We start from the raw sequence: 22,731 nt of genomic DNA, 5'->3' as shown, positions 1-22,731 counted from the left end.
TTGAGTAAATTCATAAAAATATTAAAGTTATACAACTTACCGATGATAAGAAATATCATTGTTTATTTTATTTTGCCTCCGTGAATCATTGCTACAACTTGGAACTGCACATCTAACCATATTTCTCGTTAAATAAAGAAAATCCGTCGGGAATCCTCGCGAGAAACATTCATCGCTCGCGACACTGTGTTACTAGTTCTGCGATCGGTGTGATTTTGAGTCCGTTCTAACGTCTGCCAACAGTTCATACTTGCGTGCGATCACTCTATACCTACATAAGTACTCAATGGATCGGCCACACATTGAATTTAGATGCAGCTTATTTTTGATTTCTTAACCCCCGACCCAAAAAGAGGGGTGTTATAAGTTTGACGTGTGTATCTGTGTATCTGTGTGTCTGTGTATCTGTGTATCTGTGTATCTGTCTGTGGCATCGTAGCGCCTAAACGAATGAACCGATTTTAATTTAGTTTTTTTTGTTTGAAAGGTGGCTTGATCGAGAGTGTTCTTAGCTATAATCCAAAAAAATTGGTTCAGCCGTTTAAGAGTTATCAGCTCTTTTCTAGTTTTCTTGTAGAAAAGAAGGTTAGATAACTGTTAGGTTCATAATATTATGTCAATAGACAAATGTCAAGCTGTCAAGATGGACGTTGCCTAAATACATAATTATTTATTTGAAAATGATGTTTTGGAAAACTCAGATACTTTGGATCGTCGGGGGTGTTATAAATTTTTAATTTACACTTGTTTCTTTTAGTCCATATAGGTAGGTATGCGGAAAGAGACGACTTAAAGCTAGGGGTCTAAGGTAGATTATGGCCAAACTCTTTTCTTTCTAAGAAGAGACTCGTGCTTAGTAGACGCGATGATGAAAAATACCTTCAGAAATAAGAAAATCTTTGGAGAGAATAATTATTTAGGTTACATTTGCCCCAGCTAAAATTGAACCGGTATCACCTGGGGTGTTTTATGCATAGCAGAGTACAATGAGTGTGTCCACCGAGGCAATTGTGATACGAGGAGAATAGAGGCAGGGCGGGGTCACAAATACGTACGGCCACGGGTATACTCGACCTCAGCTTGGTAGCTCGATGTGTGGCACGGATGTATGTAGGTTAACATCGGACGCGCTCGATACCGCTGTTGCTGGTGTCGACCACCTAACCTAGATCAGGGTACAGAGAGATCGCTTATGAAATCTGGCGCACACTAACTACATAAATGACACGGACATTAATGTGCTCGTGTTGTCACGTTCCCTTTACGAGAGGTTAAATATTAATTAATAAATTATTAACACAAATAAATTAACATTCGCTTTTAATTATCGTAATTTTTTATGGTATGGTTACTTAAATTAATTAATCATTAACAACTTTTTATGATGCATGTTATTTAAGAGGAGTTTATTCGTAGTACGCTCGAAACAAACGTATAGTACGCGACAGGTTGAGATGGCAATCGGGGCATGAGGCGGGTTGACGCTCTGCACACCCGCACGTCATCACCCGCGTTCATCCGCAGCGGGTTAGCGCGGGAGCTGTGCGGATCGTCCCCACTCCGGTTGTCATCTCAACCTGTCGTTGGCTCTGATTTGAATATTAACCAATCGAACCCAATGAAAATGCTAGAAACTAATATCGGCTGTTTGTGGTTTCCTGATTTTCGTTCAAATATTTAAGTAGTTTCAAAGCTACACGGCCTCAAGGATTTATAATTTATATGTATAGAAATCCCGTGTAACTTAAAATATAGATATTTTCGAAAATTGGCAAACCACGGATACATATATTCGTTCCCAGAATATTGTATTTTTATTTAGATACAAGTTAGCCCTTGACTGCAATCTCACCTGATGATAAGTGATGATGCAGTCCAAGATGGAAACGGGCTAAACTGGAAGGGGTATGGCGGTTTTCACTAAACCCATACCCCTTTGGTTTCTACACGGCATCGTACCGGCACGGCTTTGCCGGTAGGGTGATAACTAGCCACGACCAAAGCCTCCCACCAGAACAGACCATGAAATTAAGAAATTATAAAATTCCAAACCCCTACCGGGAATCAAACCCGGTGCCTCCCACTAATAAGATACAGCGCTGACCACTGCGTCAGGGAGGTCGCCTATGTTTACAAACTACGTTTGTATGGAGAGGGTTCGGGAGCGAGCTAGGGAAAATTCTGTTAAATGAAATACTTTATTGAATTCCTGATTTACAACGTGAATCGTTTCATGACACACAGACAAGATATGAGAGTGGCGAATACAAAATGAATGCTCTACTAAATTGTGTCACGGTCCAACTGTGTAGTATGAATTTCGACAGTTACGGCCTCGCCTAAACCTTAGAATTATATTTTTTAATTTTACTTTTTGGGGTTCCGTACTCAAAGGGTTTTACCGGGACCCTAATGAAAAGCCCCCGCTGTTCATTCGTCTGTCTGTCAGCGGGCTGTATCTTATGAACCATAATAGGAAGAGTTGAAATTTTTACAGTGTGTATCTATTTCTATGGCCCCTATAACAACAAATAAAAAAAAAAAGATAAATTTCAAATGGCCGCCACGCAAATTAAAAAGTTAAAAGTACATAGTGTCATTATCTTGTACGACGATGGTACGTTTATGCAACCCTTCGCATGCGAGTCCGGCTCGCACTTGACCTGTTTTTAAGGGTCCATAACTCATAAAAAAATAGGAACCGTTATAGGATTACTTCGTTGTCTATTTGTCTGTATGTCAGCCTATCCATCTATTATGTCTGTCAAGAAAACTAATAGGGTCCTTCCCGTTGACCTAGAAATTTGACAGGTAGGTAAGTGTTATTATGAGGGGTAAAATAATAAAAGTGAATTTGTGGTTACATCACAAAAGAATAAATTAAAATATGGTTATGAGTAAATTATTAGTATTTTCAACTTTCAAAGTAAGATTTCTATACCAAATAGGTTATCATATGAAAAGTCTTTACCTGTGTATCAAACAGATTTTCATTTATTTTTGTGTATAAAAATGTTTGATTTATCGTGCAATATATCGAAAAAATACGAATGTAGTACGGAACCCACTTTACCGGTTATTTATTTTATTAGGTTGACATTATATGACAATATACTTTCAGAGAAAATGGATATTTAAATTAATTATTATTTACTATGTAATATTTGAATTTTTTGTATGCTTAGATAACAAATATTATTTTAAATTAATAAGTATGAAATTAATATCATCTTATTTATATTATTTGCCAATTAATTCTTTGCTCAGCATGCACGGCTTAAACCTAGGTAGGTCTAGGAGCATGAAATTTCGGTCAGCAGTTCCTTAGTAAATTAATTAATAAATAAATTAATAATATGTACCTTTATAGCGGTAACAGGTTTCTGTACCTATTTAGTTTTTAATTAGCTTTTATATTTGAAGTAGATATTTTGCCCTTTAAATATTTATTTTATTACCTATGTCCTATTTTAATGAGTCCGCATTTTTTATTATAACTTACAAATTATTATAATTATATATAATTTATATAATGTATAATTTTATTTTACTACACGTTAAACAATATTTCTTTTCATGTTTGGCGATGCTTTTGCCTTTTTTCGTTTTATTCTACGAGCAATGAGTTATCTTAAAATCTGAATGATAATCTTGATCCACCATCTCCCATTTCTATTTTGAACCCTAAGAACTCTTAAGGTGCCCACGCACTTGAACTGAACTGCAACTGAACTGCGCGTCGCGGCAGCGCCCCGCACGATATTCTCTCCAGCCCCGACGCGCGGCAGTGATGCGCTACGCGGTAGTGCGTGGGCACCTTTAAACGCTTGTGTGTAAGTTTGTGATGAACCAGTCATAAGCAAGATTAACTCCTACAGAAAAATTATCATGCTAGCAGCCATTATTCTTTTCAAATAAATCTCTTCTTAGGAAAGCAATTTAGATATCCTAATATATTACGACTTCCTCTTTCCTTTTTAAACGACATTTTATAAATATGTGGAAGACACATTTCAATACTTAGTTGTTTTAGACCATCCGCCAAAATGTATCCATCCAAATATTATCCATATTATTTACATAATATTAATTCGTTAGTACTCAGTAGGTACACACCAACATTCGATTTGCAAAAGTACGAACGACAATACCTGTGGTTGACCTACAAGTTACGACTGAATTCAATTCCGCAAAATTTTGCACCTTGTGCCTCAATTTTATTGAAGGTTCCGACGCCAATTATTCACTTGTACAATTTTATGCTCTCGACAATAGTGACTTCCGTGCTCAAGTTACACCTTGAAGATTTGGAGGTAAAGGATTTATTAGATAGGTTGGAATGCGTTCAGCCACCGCACTCCGTGCAGCTGGTCTGCTTTTATCTCGATACGGCCAATTGTACGAGCCGATTTCAAAACGAAAGTACCTACCGCGCATCTAGGACGGTGAACGTATTTCTCGCCGAGATCTCTTGCGATTTATCTGTCTTCTAGTACTTTTGTATATACATAATTTATCGTATAACTAACGCATAACGTACTGTTTCACACCATTTGAAACTAGGATTTCTAATTAAATTTTAGCGATTTTGAATAGTAATTATTCTTGGATAAGTTTTCTAAGTTTTTTAATCTAAGTTTGGAATGTAGGTATTACTTACATATTTACAAGAATATAATTAATTACACAGAGAAAGATTAAATACTACTAATTTCTTAAACAATTTGACGCAATTTACAAACTAGAAGATTTCAAGTCCATGTCCTTTTTCGTCGAGAATGTGTGAGAACCCTGTTTTTGTCCCGCACGCATGCACGCCCTGTAGTTTTTTTTTTCATTAAAATATTTATAAAATTATCGTCTTCTACGTAATTATGTTATTTTTCGTGGAAAATGTAAGAGCCCCGTTTCTCTCGTGCCTGAACGCCCTGTAGCGAAGGAAAGCAGCAGCTTGCGTAGGCGCCCTGGGCGCGGGTTGCTGTGCCGGACAGTTATTATTATATCACCAGAGATCGTAACTTTTGCCCACTACGCCACTAGAAAGTACACAAGCCGCTCGATTTTCTGATAGTATTTATGGTCTAGGAAACTTAGTCGAGCATTGCTTTTCAATTTAAATCTATTCGGCATGAAACAACTTTCCCGATGCTAATTGCTACTTACTTTCTAAAGAGGTTTGATGTTTTGATATAATCTCCCTTTAATTTAATTTTAAAATTGTCTAGAAACGTTCTCTCCTCTTCTAAGGCTGACAAGGGCGTTTCACATATTATTTATTAACTTGCTCATCAGTAAATGTTGAAAAGAAAGAACTTGTTGCAAATATTTTAATTATATTTTTTGCATAAAGTTTTGCATCTCGTGACGTAGAGTAAATGAGAGTTTTGATATACAAGTGTAATCTACCTCTGTGTGCGTTGTCTCAACCTACTTCTTGAATGCCGATGCGGTTTAAAGAAAATCGGCCTCTATTCTATTAGAGCTTAAAGGCAAAATTGACATTTAAATCAGAAGCCGTTCTCAATCCGACAATTAGGAACTGCTTTTAATTTGATAAAGAATAATCAACCTTATGATGCTGGGTAAAGATATAAATTAAAATGCGAAGGGTTATTTGAATACTGTACATGTTCAATTCAACCATGAACTGCTTTGAGGAGCGTCCTGCGTAGCTAAGACCTCAATTTTTTAACCTCTCTCACTTATTGGTCAATCAGCATGACATTTATATAGTACATACTGGAAATTGCAATATTTGTGAAGGCTCATTAATTTTATTACTATACAATGCATTATCTTATATTTGCAAATTACTGAGCGTAACTATGCTCATTGACCGTATTTGCCTACGAGAAGGTACTTGCGTTGAGTGAGAGCTAATTGGTTTAACTTCTTTAAAGTTTGTTGCATATTTGAATGGTTACGATCTACTGTAATTCATATTATAATTATCGATATAATATTATTGTTTATATCTAACTCTACTACGTAGGTTACCCCAACCTGTAACAATTCGGATTTTACGGTCATATAAGCATAACTTATTTAGTATGAAAAAATATAATTATAATGCAACATTTAAATTTAACTATTTCAGTCCACAAAAAAATCTAACGCACTAAGTCATATAATAGGCCTGTAAAATAAAAAAAAACACTTGTGATGATATCTCTCAATGTATTTGTTGTTCGATTTCAAAATCACAAATTTACATCACAAAAAAAAAATATGTTCATGTGCAAAAGTATTTTCAAATTTCAAAGTAAGATAACTATACCAAGTGGGGTATCACATGAAAGTGATTTACCTGTACATCTAAAAACGATTTTTATTTATTTTTATGCATAATAGATTTTGATTTCTCGTGATAGGTAAATGACGGAAAAATACCCGAGGACGGACCCGGTTTTTATCCCAGAAAATCAAAGAGTTTCCACGAAATTATTAAAAACCTTATGCAAAACTCTACAAATAAGAAATTTAAGTATAGATAATAATTAATAGTTGAATTTTTCATAAAAAATATGAACACTTTGTCAAGCAATATTTTTTTGTTTCAGGCTTCGCAACAGGAGATTGTTGATAGCTTCAAAGCTGTAAGTAATATTTTTCTAGCTACTAACGTGTATCGCACATTCGGTGTCAATAGGTAGAAACAGATAAGACTCGCTTGAGCCTCTCTTTGTGTAAGCGCACTGTAAAGTGGACCGCGTCATTGCTCAATCAGATGCATCTCGTTTCGTATTGCGCGTGAGAGTTGAATTTCCCAACAGTTAGCCGGAGAAGGCGAGAAGCCAACGCGGTTTCCCAATAGAAAGTCCTCAGATGCAGGAAGCGCGGTGCAGCACACGTGCACCCGCCCTGCAGCGAGAGGGGCGCGGACCGATGCACTTTCGTGCCGCTGACGTCACATGGTACCTTTCGTCAGCTCGCGCCGCGCTCCGTAAGAGCGTTATGCAATCAATGCGCACCACTCAACTTTCCAATTTCGACAACGCGCTATTGTGTAGCGCTTTCAGATTTTACTTTACCTTCTCTTGCTTTTAGGCACTTTCTTAGCGTTTCTCTCTCCTCGCTGAAAAATGTTCTGAATGCTGCGCGAACGCAATAACCGTGATGCACTTTCACTGCACTGTTCCGCCTTTTATAGAAAACGTGCAACTGAACATTTCCCGATTACCTAATAGAATAATTAGACATTACTTGATATCCTGATATTGATAAATATCTAATGTAATGTTATGGCAAATACAAATGATATTTTATAATACTAAATTGTACATTAACATTGAATTAATATACATAATATAGTCATCATGAGTCGTATTTATTTTTCGTTGGCGGACGTAATAAAATGGCAAGGCATATAAGAGAAAAAACATGAAATATATTTAAAATGCGAATCTTCTATCTTCCCTCAGGCTTTTTCAGCTGATGGGGTAATTTCCCTCTTCAATAGAGACATGAATCGTAGATTATTACTTTTTAGGTGACTCTATAGCTTTTTGCAATCTGCAATCGATTTTATACTTTACGTTCTTAGCTATAAAAACATCGACTTTTTAATTTATGTAGGTATCTTACTATTAAATCTACGTAACGTAATCTTACCTTTTGGGCATTAAATGGACCGAATTGAGTCTGGTAGAGCAAGATTTTTCATACCTTTTCATAGCTCAGTATTGATCCAAACTTAAATTTTAAGTAAAAATTACTTGTTAGGAAATTCGCAATAATGCGATCACAGGAATATAAAGACGCGCCTATAGACGGGTTGAAGGCACAAATCGTGACAGCTGGTAGGTGTTCGAGCGACGCAACGTAAGTTTTCACCAGCTGTGCTCCAAGCTTTCTCAGCCCGAGAAAAGACAGTTGCGAGTTTAAGAGGGCTCTCTCCGTCACTCGTTTCATACAATCGTAGTTCCAATTTCATTCGAATATTAAGCAACCAAAGTCCATGAAATTTTGCAGACATATTTTAGAAACTAATATCTATGTCTGTGGTTTTCCAGATTTCTGTTAAAATATTCGGTTTCAAAGTTACGCGGTCTTAAAAAATTTCATACAAATCTTTGAACCCCTGTAATTTTAAAACTACATATTTTTAGAAAAACCTAAAACACCACAGACATAGTTTCTAGAATATGTCTGCAAAATTTCATGGACTTTGGTTGCTTAATATTCAAATGAAATTGGAACTACGATTGTATGAAACGACTGACGGAGAGAGCCCTGTTAATGTCGCAACATGCCCTACTCATTATAATTAGGTTTTATATGACGTACTCCTTTTCTAAAAACTTTCTGCTCTAATTAATTTTTCCTACAACTTATTCTAAGAATACTATGAACGTTATGAACTCTTCCTTACCTCTACCTCAACAAAGGCTCTCTAGTTCAAATGTAAGGATTGTTTAATAGTAGTGTTGTTATGGATATCCATATCCGTAACCGAAACTATCGGATATCCGAAATAAAAAAATATCCGTAACCGTAACTGAATCCGTAATAAAAGTTTTGGATATTTTCGGATAGGGCGGAGTCTAACTAAATACTACACTCGTACGAATTAACTGTGCACTCCGCTGGAATGCGACACCTTCATCAGTTCACATTTTACAGTTCCTTAAAAAATTAATATCCGTAACCGAAACTATCGGATAATCCGAAATAATTTAATATCCATAACCGTAACCGAAACCGATATTATTTTTTACCAATATCCATATCCATATCCGGATCCGAAATTATATATCCATAACATCCCTATTTAATAGCTTGCTATAAGTATTCAATTGTAATAAAATAGGCTGATATATTTTGTTATTTAAAATTGTTAAATTTTAAGACTTTCGGATCCCCCTAGACATGAACAAGTAATCTATATCTATATAGATATTTCAATCCACGAAGACGCGCCCCACTATTTATCGCGAGGGGAAACCGCGGGGTGCGGGGAGTTCAGTCCGAGCATTAGTCTTGAGTCGACCACGGCTCAGTGTACACGGTCAATTTGGGTTGCTTTGCTGCGTATCGTGATCCATCGGAAAGTTGCTCTACTTTAATTTTTTGTATATATTATTATTTTTTAATGTAATAATATATAGTGTAATTGAAGGATTTTCTTATGTTAGGTTATTTTAAAAAACAGATTTGAATTGTGATAAAAGAGCAACCGCCGAGTTACTTGCTGGTTCTTCTCGGTAGGAAAGGCATTCCGAACCAGTGGTAGATGCTTTTGACGATTCAAAAGAACTTATAAAAGTCTAATTGAATAAAAATATTTTGAATTTTGAATGAAAATAGAAATGATAAAAAATTATGATATGAAATGATAAAACTCTTGGATAACCTCTTCGTGTTTTGTTCCTGTGTTTTTCGCTAGGTTTTGGGAGGATATTCCAATAATTCGTTAAAAATATTTAAATCATTATATTAAATACTTATAGGCGTCACTCAGAAAAAAAGAGGTATTGATTTTTCTGAGTGACGCCTATACTTATACATATTATCAATATCACACTTCACATCACACTAATATTATAAAGGTGAGAGTTTGGCTAAAATTTAGAATAGAGATAGATAATATCCAGGATTAGCAGATAGGCTACTTTTTATCCCGGAAAATCAAAGAGTTCCCACGGGATTTCAAAAAACTTAAATCCACGCGGACAAAGTCGCGGGCATCATCTAGTATACAATATTTGTTGTTATTAAAATATTATTAGTAACCAATATCGAGTATTATATGTCTATGCCAATAACACAATTAGTTCAATAAATGCAGTACCATCACGTCTTATATATATTTTTTTTAAAGTAGGTGAAAATATAAAGTAGAGCATACTTCCAGTTAATTATGAAATTTTTTGCTATTTAACTATGTGTGCGTGTGCCCACATTGCTACTCGCTGCGTAGGAATAGAACTCACATTCTTGCAGTTTACACTGCACACTTGCACTGTAAGCGATTGCGGAAAAGAGTGGGGCGCGTCTTCGTGGATTGAATTATCTATACTTAATAAATAAAATTGGAGTGTCTGTCTGTAATTTCGAAATAACTACCGCATATTAAGGTCATAATATGGTTATTTGAACGATACTATAACTGAATCACACGTTTTTAAAATTTTTGTCTGTCTGTCTGTCTGTCTGTCTGTCTGTTTGTTAGAAAAGGCTAATCTTGGGAACGGCTGAACCGATTTTGTCAGGATTTTCACTGACAAGTAGAGAATTGACCAGGGAGTAACATAGGCTACTTTTTTAACCGACTTTCAAAGAGGGAGTTGTGTTTTTCTACCTATGTACACCGAAATCTCCGAGATTTCTGAACCGATTTGCGTCATTTCTTTTTTAATCGATAGAGGAAGTTTGCGACATTGTTTCATATAAAATTTGGAGTCCAACTCCTCAATCCTGATGCTGCAGGGGATCTGACCAATCCACGCGGGCGAAGCTGCGGGCATCAGCTAGTAATCAAATAATTATTAAATACACGATTGTCCTGCCATGTTGTTTTCAAAAATTTATACTCAGCGACACTCGGGATGATGTAAAGATTCTAAAGGTACCCATAATATTACATCCATATCTGTTCAGGAATTTAGAAGTCACGGTGGACTAAATAAAATCACATACGAACTCTGAAAACATTGCACTCCTCTTTTTGAACATTCATGTAAAAATCATGTTCTTGTCCCTTAGTTAAATGACAACAAGGACAAAGTTTTTATATGATAAGATTATCAACCTTTTGTGAATGCTTCGCACGTGCATAGGATTCGATATGCTTTTAGCCTCTTAAGGGTTGACTTAGAGGAGAAAGTGAAATCCATTTAATTTAACACATACATAATACTCGTACATAATAACAGTGGTAGATTTCCTTCACGATTCGAAAGCAGTTTATTAAAGCCTATAATAAATTGAAAAAACATTTTATTTGTGTTGCAATTTGCGAATCGGTATTCATGGTAATTTGTCCGATTTGAATTTTGAGTTTGAAAGGCACATCCGAGATATTCTCACGGATGACGGAGAGAACTCGGATGACGGAAGTTTGAACTAGTGCGTAAGCTACGAGCACTATACAAATAGTTCTATGATCACTCCGGAACGTACTTTCACGGATTCGGATCGGATGCAGTGCGCAATCGCCCTTAGTCTTCAGATCTGTGAAATAGGTTGCGTATCAAAAAAACCGGTACTAAATGATATCGATTGATATTTGATACACATGCATCCCGTAGGTACATAATTTGATTTCCGCTATAAGTGAGTCAAGTCCTCTAGTGCTACGAGAAAGCTCTCTAAATTCTAAACGCATTGAATCCTATAATCCTATTACAGCGTCCTAACCTCCTTATCTTATAGAGATACATAACTTTAGTCTGGTCTAGTGACAAGGCCTGGGGTATCACGGCTCTATAGGTATTATACATAATATATGTATACCTTCATTTTATATTACAGCTTTATGATATTAAAGTTACGAGTATAGTGGCGTTGTTAATTAGTACCTTGTTATATTTGATTGCGAAGTCGGCTAGTTGTTTGCCACCTTTTTAACTATGATTAATAAAAAAGGTATAAAGTTTTTCAAATACGTATTATGTATAAAAATTAATATCTAAAAAACCGACCTGTATTTAAAGTGAATGTTATAGAAAGGTAAGGTCAAATCGAATAGTAAATAAGAAAGTTAATCGTGGAAAGTGCGCGCGAGTGAATCTATGGCAGTTGCTGTCGCTCTTAAAATTTACAGTAGAAGTAGGTACCTATCTGGTGAAATTACAAGTAATAGGCAACGCCACCTATTATAGTGCCGTTTTTGTAGGGTTTAGTTACAGTTCACAGTTTTTGCTTAGATTTTAAAATTGGTGCTAAATAAAGCGTAAAGACTAAAGAGAACAGTAGAAAAGTCTAGTTACATAAAGAAATAGACTACGTTATGTAAATAGCACTTATGCAATAGCCTTTACCACAATTTCACAATTTAGAAATGATCGGTACAAACTATTCCTGAATAAGTAGATAAGTATAATCTTAATTACCAGCAAATTATTCCTTTAGTAAAATTTGAAGCCAGAAGCTCTCGCAGAAGGTCCTGAATGAAGCGAAGCTACGAAGCCAAGTCAAGTGAAGGGTAGAGGTTGAGAGCGAAGCGAGCCAGCGAGCTCCGTGGCTAAACGGAGGTCGAGTAGGTGAAGCTGAATGAAGAGGCGACGAGTCTTCTGGCGTATCATACTTAAAAAATCGGTGAAGTGAAACTCGCACACGAAGGGTTCCGTACCACTGTACAAGAAATAACACTTTTTAATTTTTCTTAATTTTCATGGCGATTTCATTTTTATTATGTTTATGGTTCACGAGATACAGGCCGCTAAAAGACAGACGGACGGACGGACAACGGAGCCTTAGTAATAGGTGGTAATAGTGTCCCGTTGGCACCCTAACATCTAGCCAAATTAGCATTCTAACATTAGCGTATATTCCGGGGGTAACTATGGTTTCTGAATGGCATTCGATTCGAGCAATACCTACGTAAGATTTCGCCACCGGTATAATGAAGACGGAGCGGAGCAGAGAAAGGGTCCAGCGCAGCTGTCCCGCGGGTGTCAGTCGGATGTCGGGCGCTCCGCCCTCGCAAGCCCGTGCCGCGTCTCCGTTCTCCGAGGGCCATCAACGTTGCGACGAGCAGGCGACTCCCCGCAGCGCGTTATACGTGCGACCAGTCGCCCTGCACTGGTGCTCCGTGCCGAACGTCCGTTACAGTGGCTCGCGCGACGTATCAACCATGTGGTGAAGTGAACCTGTCAAACGTGATACACACTCGTACACCAGTTCCTGCGTTAGTGGACTTTCCCACTACACTGATATCTTCCTGGTGATTTTTGTGTTGACGAAGTGGTGCTTATTAGTTGGAAAGTTGGATTATACGATCAAATAATGGCCTTAGCGAGGTGAGCTATTTTGGTTGCTGGTGTCAACGCGGAACTAGTTTGTTTTTATTGTGTTATTATATTTTATTAATTGTTAGTGTATAATATTTGTGATTAACTCTGTTTTCGCATAATTTACCGTTACGTAAATCGTAAGTCATTGATGTCTATTCAGCTCTATTAACTTTGCCATGATTCAACTGCCCTTAACTTAACTAAGTTTATTGTTATTCTTTGTAATGATATAATTAAGAAGCAGCACTTCGAATAGCGAAAGTTACTTTACTCGCACGCATTATAACTTTCTTTGTTGTGTAAGCTGATCGTCAAGCAGGTAGAGGGAGCATAGAAATCGAGTCACTTTTACGACAGGCATTATCATTTACTGCCATTTAATAATTGTTTAGAAACCAACAAACTGTTATTAGCTCGTGTTTTAACAGATTTTGATATATGTATGTACATCATCAGTTCCCCCCATAAGTCCCCTCGAGTCCGTTAATACGATGCCGATGTTTTCGCTTCGTCCGCACCCTCGTTTGTTACGTTTACCCTAAAAAGAGAACCCCACAGCCGTCTGCCTGTGTACTTATTGTACACTAACGTGTTCTACACTAATATTTCGATCATATTTAGGCATATGGAGTCCTAGTCCTTATACATTTTGATCTACTTGATATGTGTGGTTTGTGTTGGAACTTATTCCTATAATTTATCCTATTTATACCTATTATTACCTACTTAATTTATCTCTATTTAATTTGATAATCATTGCTATCTAGCTTACCATCTGGCTTTAATAGAATACCTAGGTCTTTGTAAATGACGTCCATAACTAGCATTCTTATCAGAATAAACCCATTATCAAATCACATTAATATAGGTACTATATTTGCTACGTATTTACGTACCAGCTATATTCTTTGTTTTCTAATAATTATTGCATAATACATTACATACCTATAGAAACTTGCAATTTTGATTTGTAAACAGAAATACAAAGAATGAAGACTGGTTGGCGTTTGTCTTCAAGCAGGTAACAAAACGGGTCGGAGAATGACTCGCTCCCGAATCTTTTTTCGACTCCTTTTTGTTGTAAACCTAAATTTAACCTTCTGGCCCTTTTAAAGGAGACATATCTTGCCTTATTGATGCCTTACTTAAATAATGTCTATCTTGATTCGTTCAAAATAATTCAGTCTGCCAATTCATGTACTTATAGCATTCTCTATTATTCTGAATATATTGAAACATTTAGTAGATATTTATGTTAACGTACGAGATAACCTGATTTTCCATTTACTAAGTTACACTATCTATCATGCGCATGTAAATACACAAGCTATTCGAATAATCAACCATGGTTTGATTGAATTCGTATATATGTAAGTATAAATAATATTGTGCTTGGTTTCTTTCCACAATGGAAGTCAACATTCTTGTTTTCCTAAAGTTCATTCTTCGGTCTGTTTGTTTTGTATCCCCTTGAGACACTACACACACTTAGGTAGAAAACGCTTTTATAGGTATCGAATATATATATCGGTGTCGGCAAAAGATAAGGATTTGCGGGATGCGCTTCCCGAGGTCGATAACCTTCCGTCTCGGAGGTTACTCAAAAGGCGCAGGACATCTCAAGAATATAATATTCATGTGTAAATACCAACGTTGTGTCTTTATAAAAATAACACCCAATACTCGTAAATATAATACGAAGACTGACAGTATTATTAAAAATATTCACACAATATAAATGTGTGGTAGTTATATTATATACAAGTAGTATGTAAAATAAAAATATTATTATACCGTAAAAGTATTATGTTGGTACCTACCTATTCGTTCATTCATTCATTAATTCAAAAAAATTGTTTGACCGTCTTTTGTATCTTTTGTACGGTACTACTTTAGCCTTAAAATTCATTTGCTATAAGTTTATTAATATAACGGCACTGTTTCACTTCGCCATTTCAATTAAAAAAGCTGCGCTGCTTTTGAAAAGTTTTCTTAGCTCACTTAAACGTGCCTTGCTAGGTCATTCAAGATTTTATTTCAATTGCTTCGCACAAAGACTTAATTAGTACCCATAACGAATAAACATTTCGCAACGCACTTTTAACATACTTTCAAATGGTATAGGTATATAAAATTAGTACTTGAGCCAAATTACGGCATTTTCCGTATTCGTAGCCTCCTTATAATATGCTCCTTGTGATAAGTATGGAATCTAAAATAGATAAGCTCATTTTTATTTTATAAGATAAAATACTTTAGGTGGTACAATTTTGCATACTGAAAACCTACTTGAATTTAGGCCGATTTGTCGTTTAATTTGATTGTGAACGAAAAGTTTAGACGTAATTATTTCGCAAGAGTATCAATTTACGAGTAGCTAAAGAGCCCGCTACATTCACAATACCTGGCTACATTCACAAAGCGAAACATTGCGAGTTGCGACCAAAATCAATCTTTGCTCCTGTTTTGAAACTAGGTAAAGTAACTTAGGTTGAGATCTATAGAGCACACTTTGACTTTGCTTAGACTTAAGTTTCAGTTCAAACGAGACAGATTTATGGTAGCGGTATGGCGCTGTCTCGTTTTAACATTGTCTTAAGAGGGCTCTCTCCGTCACTCGTTTCATACAATCGTAGTTCCAATTTCATTTGAATACTAAGCAACCAAAGTCCATGAAATTTTGCAGACATTTTCTAGAAACTAATATCTGTGTCTGTGGTGTTTTAGATTTTTCAAAAAATATGTAGTTTTAAAATTACAGGGGTTCAAAGATTTGTATGAAAATTTTTAAGACCGCGTAACTTTGAAACCGAATATTTTAACAGAAATCTGGAAAACCACAGACATAGATATTAGTTTCTAGAATATGTCTACAAAATTTCATGGACTTTGGTTGCTTAATATTCAAATGAAATTGGAACTACTATTGTATGAAACGAGTGACGGAGAGAGCCCTGTTAAGTCTGCGTAAAGCCAAGGTGCGCTCTATAGATGTTAGTCTAAGACTTGCAATTTGCTGCACAATAAATAATAATTAGAAAATTGAAAATACTTGAATTTGTTACTTAATATGAAACTTATTATCTAAAATGTTAATGAAATGTTTTAAACTTAATGATTATTGTTTAACTACTTAAATTAATTAGTCTATCTTTAATCTGTCAATTAGTTACTTTGCAACGTTGTTATTTGTCAGAATTTAACGTGTTTCTTAACAAGTAACGTAACAACGTTGCTAAGTACCTTCCTAAAGTATCCACAGAGATAGATTGATTTATTAATATCAGTCGTAAATTGGAAGCTTCATTTGTTTGATATAATATGATTATAATAGACAGTCGAGCCTACTTCAAGAATAATATATTCTAATTTTATAAAAACGAAAATGTGTTTGTATGTTTCTTAATACCCTTTCACGTGCCATCCGTTAAAGCAATTTTAGCGAAAGGTGCATAAGATAGCTTTCATCCCGTAAACATTGGCTACTTTTGTCGTAATTATTAATTACGAATTAAAATTAAAAGGTTCCCACTGGACTTTAAAAAAAACCTAAATCCGCGTGGACAAATCATCTTGTACTTTTAAAAAAAATTACCTACTTATATTTTTATACATCTTCATCAAAAATTTGTGAAATTTTGCACAAGCCGGTGGAAAGTCGTCTCCGTTTCATTTCTTCAGCTCGACTTTCTTTCTCTTAGCTATCTTGAATCTTGATTGTCTTGAATTCACAATACATGTTTGTGCGTTCGTTTTCTATATCGGTTTATTCTTCGCATTTATTTTATAACAAACAATCATCGATATAATGTATTTTGTTCGAGCATTAATTCAGGCTTTTTACCCACGCAGTTTTAACAACAATAATGGTGAAGATGATGTTCCCATACTTACTTAGTCAGTAATTTTAAAAATTATCTTCTGTTAGGTTATTCAGAATTAGGTAGTGTCGTGATAACGTTACCAGCCTTTAATTGTTCTACCCACGCTATTGTAATTTCGTATCAAGCAACTTCTTTGAATAAAAATGTACCCATTTTACGTAGTCGTATAATAGTTCGCTTTTCAAGATATACCTACGATTAAATTGAAATCGACTTTCACCCGATGAAATAAGGAAGAAAGTGGCTTGTATTTCATTTTGTTTGTTATTACATGTCAAATTTTTATTTGACATAACTTTCAAAAACCGGTCAAGTGCGAGTCTGCCTCACACATGAAGAGTTCCGTACAAGTTTTTTTTTATGTAATGACAATTCAGTTGTCGGATTTTTCTCTTTACTTGGGCCACAGGAGTAGAGTGCTTGGGCTATAAGATATTGCTACCTGCCTTTCATGATTCTACGTAAACGGGAAGTACCCAATTTGTAGCTTCTCATTCTGAGAGGAGACTTGTGCTCAGTAGTGAGCCGGCGATGGGTTGATCCTGATGATGATGAATTTTAAACGTATTTTGTCAAAGTAAATAAGCTGAGTTCAAGCAGATAAAATAAAAAGAAGGTGCGCCTAATGCATCATCCAAACCTGCGCGACAAAGCGACTACGATGCGGGAACCTCAGCCGCGCGGAGGGTCATCGCCTCCTACGATATTTAATGGTGCCATGCACACCTACGCGACTACAACAGTCGAGGCTACCTACAACATCTTTTTTTTCTACAGATACCTACTGAACCCTAAAAATAGTTTGACTATGGTTTGGGTTTGGGTTGATTGTTCGTGGCCTTTGGTTGACTGTTGGATATTATAATTGAATTGATGTTTTCTCGTTTAACTGTGATTATAATATTTTATAAATTAGAAACTCCGCGCCTACGATCCAAAATATCGGAGTTTTCCAAAACATTATTTTCAAATAAATAATTATGTATCTAGGCAACGTCCATCTTGACAACTTGACATTTGCCAATTGACATAATATTATGAACCTCTGTTACAATAGTGAAAGATCCCAGGGCCACCAGCCGTCACGTATTTTCTGACGAACGAAATATGGACGATTGAGTAGTGTTACTATGTACCTACTAAGAACGCATGCCTACAGACCTGCTAGCTTGCTTAGACGGCCAATTTTCAGGTATCAGGTAATCAAGTTACATAAAAGCATTACTTACCTCACGTAAATTCCCCAATTTTTTTAATTTTTAGCAGTTTTTTTTTAATATTAATAATTAATTGACATAAGTAAACTATAAGAGAGTGAGAGAGAAGTCAATATATCCTAATACATGTCTTACTCATTCTCATGCGCGTAGATAATGATGCCCTCGCGCTCAAACCCACAGAGGCATTAAAATTGAATTTAGGGGATGATTGGCCCTCTGGATCGGTCTGTCTTCTTGTAAAAGGTTTTAAAATAGTTGTCTGGTGGACATATATAAAAATGGAGCATCAGAATTTACGTGCAGTTAAGTAATTACTTATTTTGGGAGCTTTAAAGCGTCTGCAAAGCAATACGGCCGACGCGGGAAGTGTCTGGGAGTATTGGCGACATATTTTTAAGGATATTGCCTAAAATATACGTAAAAATCAGTTTGGCGAATTTACGTGAGGTAAGTAATGTTTTTATGTACCTTGATTATCAGATACCTGAAAATTGGCCGTCTAAGCAAGCTAGCACGTAGGCTAGGCATGCTTTCTTAGTACTTACTAACACTACTCAATCGTATATATTTCCTGTGTCAGAAAATACGTAACCTCTGGTGGTCCTGGGATAAAAGTAATAAGAAAACCAGAAAAGAGCTGATAACTTCCAAACGGCTGAACCAATTTTTTTGGATTATAGCTAAGAACACTCTCGATCAAGCCACCTTTCAAACAAAAAAAACTAAATTAAAATCGGTCCATTCGTTTAGGCGCTACGAGGCCACAGACAGATACACAGATACACAGATACACACGTCAAACTTATAACACCCCTCTTTTTGGGTCGGGGGTTAATAAACTGTACGAATTTGAAAACTTGTTTAGCCTTAACATAATATTTAATTAATTATTCTAGACCTTTACCATAATCATCTATTCTATTGTCATCCAAGTCACTCGTGTCTGTAAAATTTGAACTTAACAGGGCTCTCTCGCTGAAGCGAGTGACGGAGAGACCCCTCTTAATCGTACAAAGTAGCCGAAAATCGGGCCATTTTCGAGAAAATACAACATACGAACATTTCAAGTAAATAAAAAAAAACTTTTAACAATTGAGTATTGGAAAATGTATATAGGTACGTTATAAATACCTGTCCTGAAAGTAGTAAATGACCGATTTGTCGATTTGGAACATGGTTGTGTGCCGCGTTAATTTGCCGAGGCAGCAATTCAGGACGGGGACGTCGCGACGCACTTCACGCTGACGAAGAGGCGGGCGCGTTGACCCATTTTGAACGTAATACGAAATGGTGCTTCGAAGAATCGATGATATTATAACAACCGAATCTCGAGGTCTTCGCGGCGCTTCACTTACGCTTCGGGATCTGTGTCAGGGTCCTCCCCCGTTGGCCCTACACCCGCTCGTGCTGCCACCCTTCAACGAAATGCTCGGTGACGGTTGACCCGTAAAACTCGAGCGCTTGTGTTTCACCCCCTGTTCAGTGATTTGGGGTCACCGCTATTCGTATTTATGTTTCAGTGCTCTTGAAACATTGATGTCAATAGTCTTCTTATTGCTTTTTAACTATTTCATAGTAGATGTCCGCAACGCCAACCAGAAATTAGTAAACTATTCTCAACAATTCTATAATGACCCTTTGTCTATTGCCTATATTTTTTTTAGTCCAAATTGATTATGTTAGCAGTAACCCGTAGTTTTCTTTGGCCAGAAATCACTAACGCGGCTAGTTTTCTGAAATATCTATCGTTAATATTGCAATTTCTAAATTATATTAATAGCTCCTGGAAAAAATTACTAGGGTGTAATATAGAGTGAAATAAAAATAGCAACGCAATTAAAGCACATCAGTCACTGAAATTATTAGAATGTCGTCCGCAATCCCCACTTCGGTAAAGAAAAGTTGTTGCTGGTGAGGTCGTAGCGTGCGTTTTATAAATAACTTTCAATGCTCAAACTTTGATTTCGAATTTATCATGTCTACTAGTATGTGTAGAGATTTGCGAAAGTGACTTGATGCATACTTAGATAAATTCCGCATACATTTAGGTATATATTTCTACCAACAGAAATATTATTACGGGTTCCCCATAAAGTGTTATCTTTTTATTAAATTAGTACAAGTGATGTTTTTCCAAAATTTTAACTTCCCGTTTTGCAAGGAAGGCTTCAAGTAAAATTTTGAGATTCGATAAGAACTTCAGAGGAATCTTTTTCATGGAGTCAAAAATCAAGTACTTCTATTATGAAGACGAAATGAACCATTTGAAGCCAACGTAGAACAAAATGGTGATCGACCTTTGCGATTCTGTCACCTTCGCCCGATGCAGTCGGAGGCAGTGCTGGCATTGTCGCCTCCACGCCAATAGGAAGCGACACGGTCGCAGATCGCTATTGGGCTTAAGGCCGCTTTCAATGTACCATCTTTTACCTTGTGCTCCTTACCGTAGTGTGACCCGAAACCGACACTGGCCGCAATAGTTTAATGAAATATTGCTCTATCTTAATTAATAAATAATAAACCTTATGAACGGTTTTAATGTTTACTTACCCAATCTTTTATATACATAATATAAAAGGAGAAACTGACTGGCTGACATCACAATCGTAAGTATACGTTTCGTAAGTACGTACGTTTCGTAAAGTACGTAGGTCTAGAAACTGTTATTTTTGCATATGTATGTTCTCTCTATAGATCAACTACTAAATAAGAAAGGATTTAAAAAACGTGAGTGAAGTCGGGGTGGGCCAGGTACCTTATAATAACAGAGCCTTCCCTTCTACGTCCCTCGGAACATCTTGACACTGTTGCTAATCAAACACAGTACTTCGGTTTATATATAGGTATTGTATATTCAAGACATTAAGCTCATCATCATTACTTAGATATTCACAACTGCGTACTTATTCTAAGATTCACAATGATATCATTCTATATGCATTTTACACAATATAGCTTTTTCCCAAATCGCTTTTCTAATGATTCACTCGACTATCCTAACCGTCATCGCTGTTGACAGCTGACAACTCTAATGTTACCATCGCGAAGTGTTGCCACGTTTCTAACACTACAAATTGTATACATTATTTTATAATACTTGCGTTTATTTATGAATATCTAACAGTCGGCCGTCCTCACTACATTAAGTTTGTCCTCAAACTTATTAAATTTTTATATTTTATACGCAACAGTTTCTACCTATTGTCATTATAATACCTAAACATCAAGATTTTCAGCAATAGATTATAATTTTCGAGTAATTCATATTAATAGAACTATCCTCAACTCATAAGAACTGACTTTATTCCTCAGCTATACAATGCATGATAAACTTTAACTTTAACTCTAAACTACTAACTACTTGAAAACATATTCATAAATTCCAATCTTTTCTGCTTCAAATCAATAACCAGCCGCTTTCCTTGCCGCCAAATCAAGAGCTCATTTGCCACAAGACTTCACTGTACATCTGCACCGCACCCCTCACCGCCAAGTCAAGAGCTCATCTGCCACAAGACTTCACGGCCGTCTACGACTTCCAGACATACCTAACGACTCCACTACACATCTGCACCGCACCCCTCACCGCCAAGTCAAGAGCCCAATTGCCACAAGACTTCACGGCCGTCTACGACTTCCAGACGTACCTAACGACTCCACTACACATCTGCACCGCACCCCTCACCGCCAAGTCAAGAGCCCAATTGCCACAAGACTTCACGGCCGTCTACGACTTCCAGACGTACCTAACGACTCCACTACACATCTGCACCGCACCCCTCACCGCCAAGTCAAGAGCCCAATTGCCACAAGACTTCACGGCCGTCTACGACTTCCAGACGTACCTAACGACTCCACTACACATCTGCACCGCACCCCTCACCGCCAAGTCAAGAGCCCAATTGCCACAAGACTTCACGGCCGTCTACGACTTCCAGACGTACCTAACGACTCCACTACACATCTGCACCGCACCCCTCACCGCCAAGTCAAGAGCCCACAAGATAAGATAAGATAAGATAATTTATTTGCAAGAAAGTTGGTACAGTAAGATTGAAATTTATGATTAGAGGCCTTAACTTTCTACTAAATTATTAGTGTGCAAATATTTAAGATAACAAAATAAATTAAATTAAATTAATGTCAACAAAATTGGGAATCAATTGCATTACTTCAAATTCCATAAAAATCAGGAAATAGATATTACAATAGAAAGAGACAAAACAAAGTGACAAAATATTATATGTACTATGCTATTGATATCATCCTTAAAAAAAACTCATTTACCGAGTAATAGCACCTACTCAACAAGGTTTTGAAAAGTTTAGATTTAAAATGGCATAAATTGAGTTTTTTTTTAAAGCGTTCCGGTAGCTTATTGTACACTCGTATGGCCATGCGCCCACAGACACAATAGACTCCAAGATAATTTCACTGTGAACATCACATAAAAAAAATAATAGCATCACACATTTATCATAAGTATACATCCAATACCCTACGCTTTATCAAAACATCATGATATAGTATCATAATTGTATTACTGAAACCATAGTAGGTAATCGTTAATCATTTCATCAAATATCAAATCGTCTAGAAACATCTAAGCACCCTAATATACCATCACAATCGTAGTACTGAAATCAAAGTAATAGTGTTATCATTTTATGA

At 36.3% G+C, this 22,731-nt stretch overlaps 1 protein-coding gene across 4 annotated transcripts in view; it reads left to right on the top strand.

The window, feature by feature from the left end:
- LOC123867777 (protein roadkill) overlaps positions 1–22,731 on the top strand; it is an 81,599-nt gene that overhangs the window by 16,473 nt on the left and 42,395 nt on the right. For 2 of the 4 annotated variants that reach the window (XM_045910031.1, XM_045910032.1), the window contains exon 2: positions 6,561–6,596. Coding sequence is in view for 2 of the 4 variants with exons in the window: in XM_045910030.1 (XP_045765986.1) it covers positions 12,949–12,962 (14 nt within the window). In the remaining 2 variants the exon portion in view is untranslated. Of the gene's footprint in view, positions 1–6,560; positions 6,597–12,721; positions 12,963–22,731 lie in introns of those variants that run through there. The other 2 variants (XM_045910030.1, XM_045910029.1) reach the window with 1 other exon arrangement.

Source organism: Maniola jurtina, chromosome 8 (genome assembly GCF_905333055.1).
Source record: "Maniola jurtina chromosome 8, ilManJurt1.1, whole genome shotgun sequence".
In the NCBI taxonomy this organism is placed as follows: domain Eukaryota; kingdom Metazoa; phylum Arthropoda; class Insecta; order Lepidoptera; family Nymphalidae; genus Maniola; species Maniola jurtina.
The sequence above is the reverse complement of the archived record's forward strand: the minus strand, read 5'-3'. Positions and strand labels throughout refer to the sequence as shown.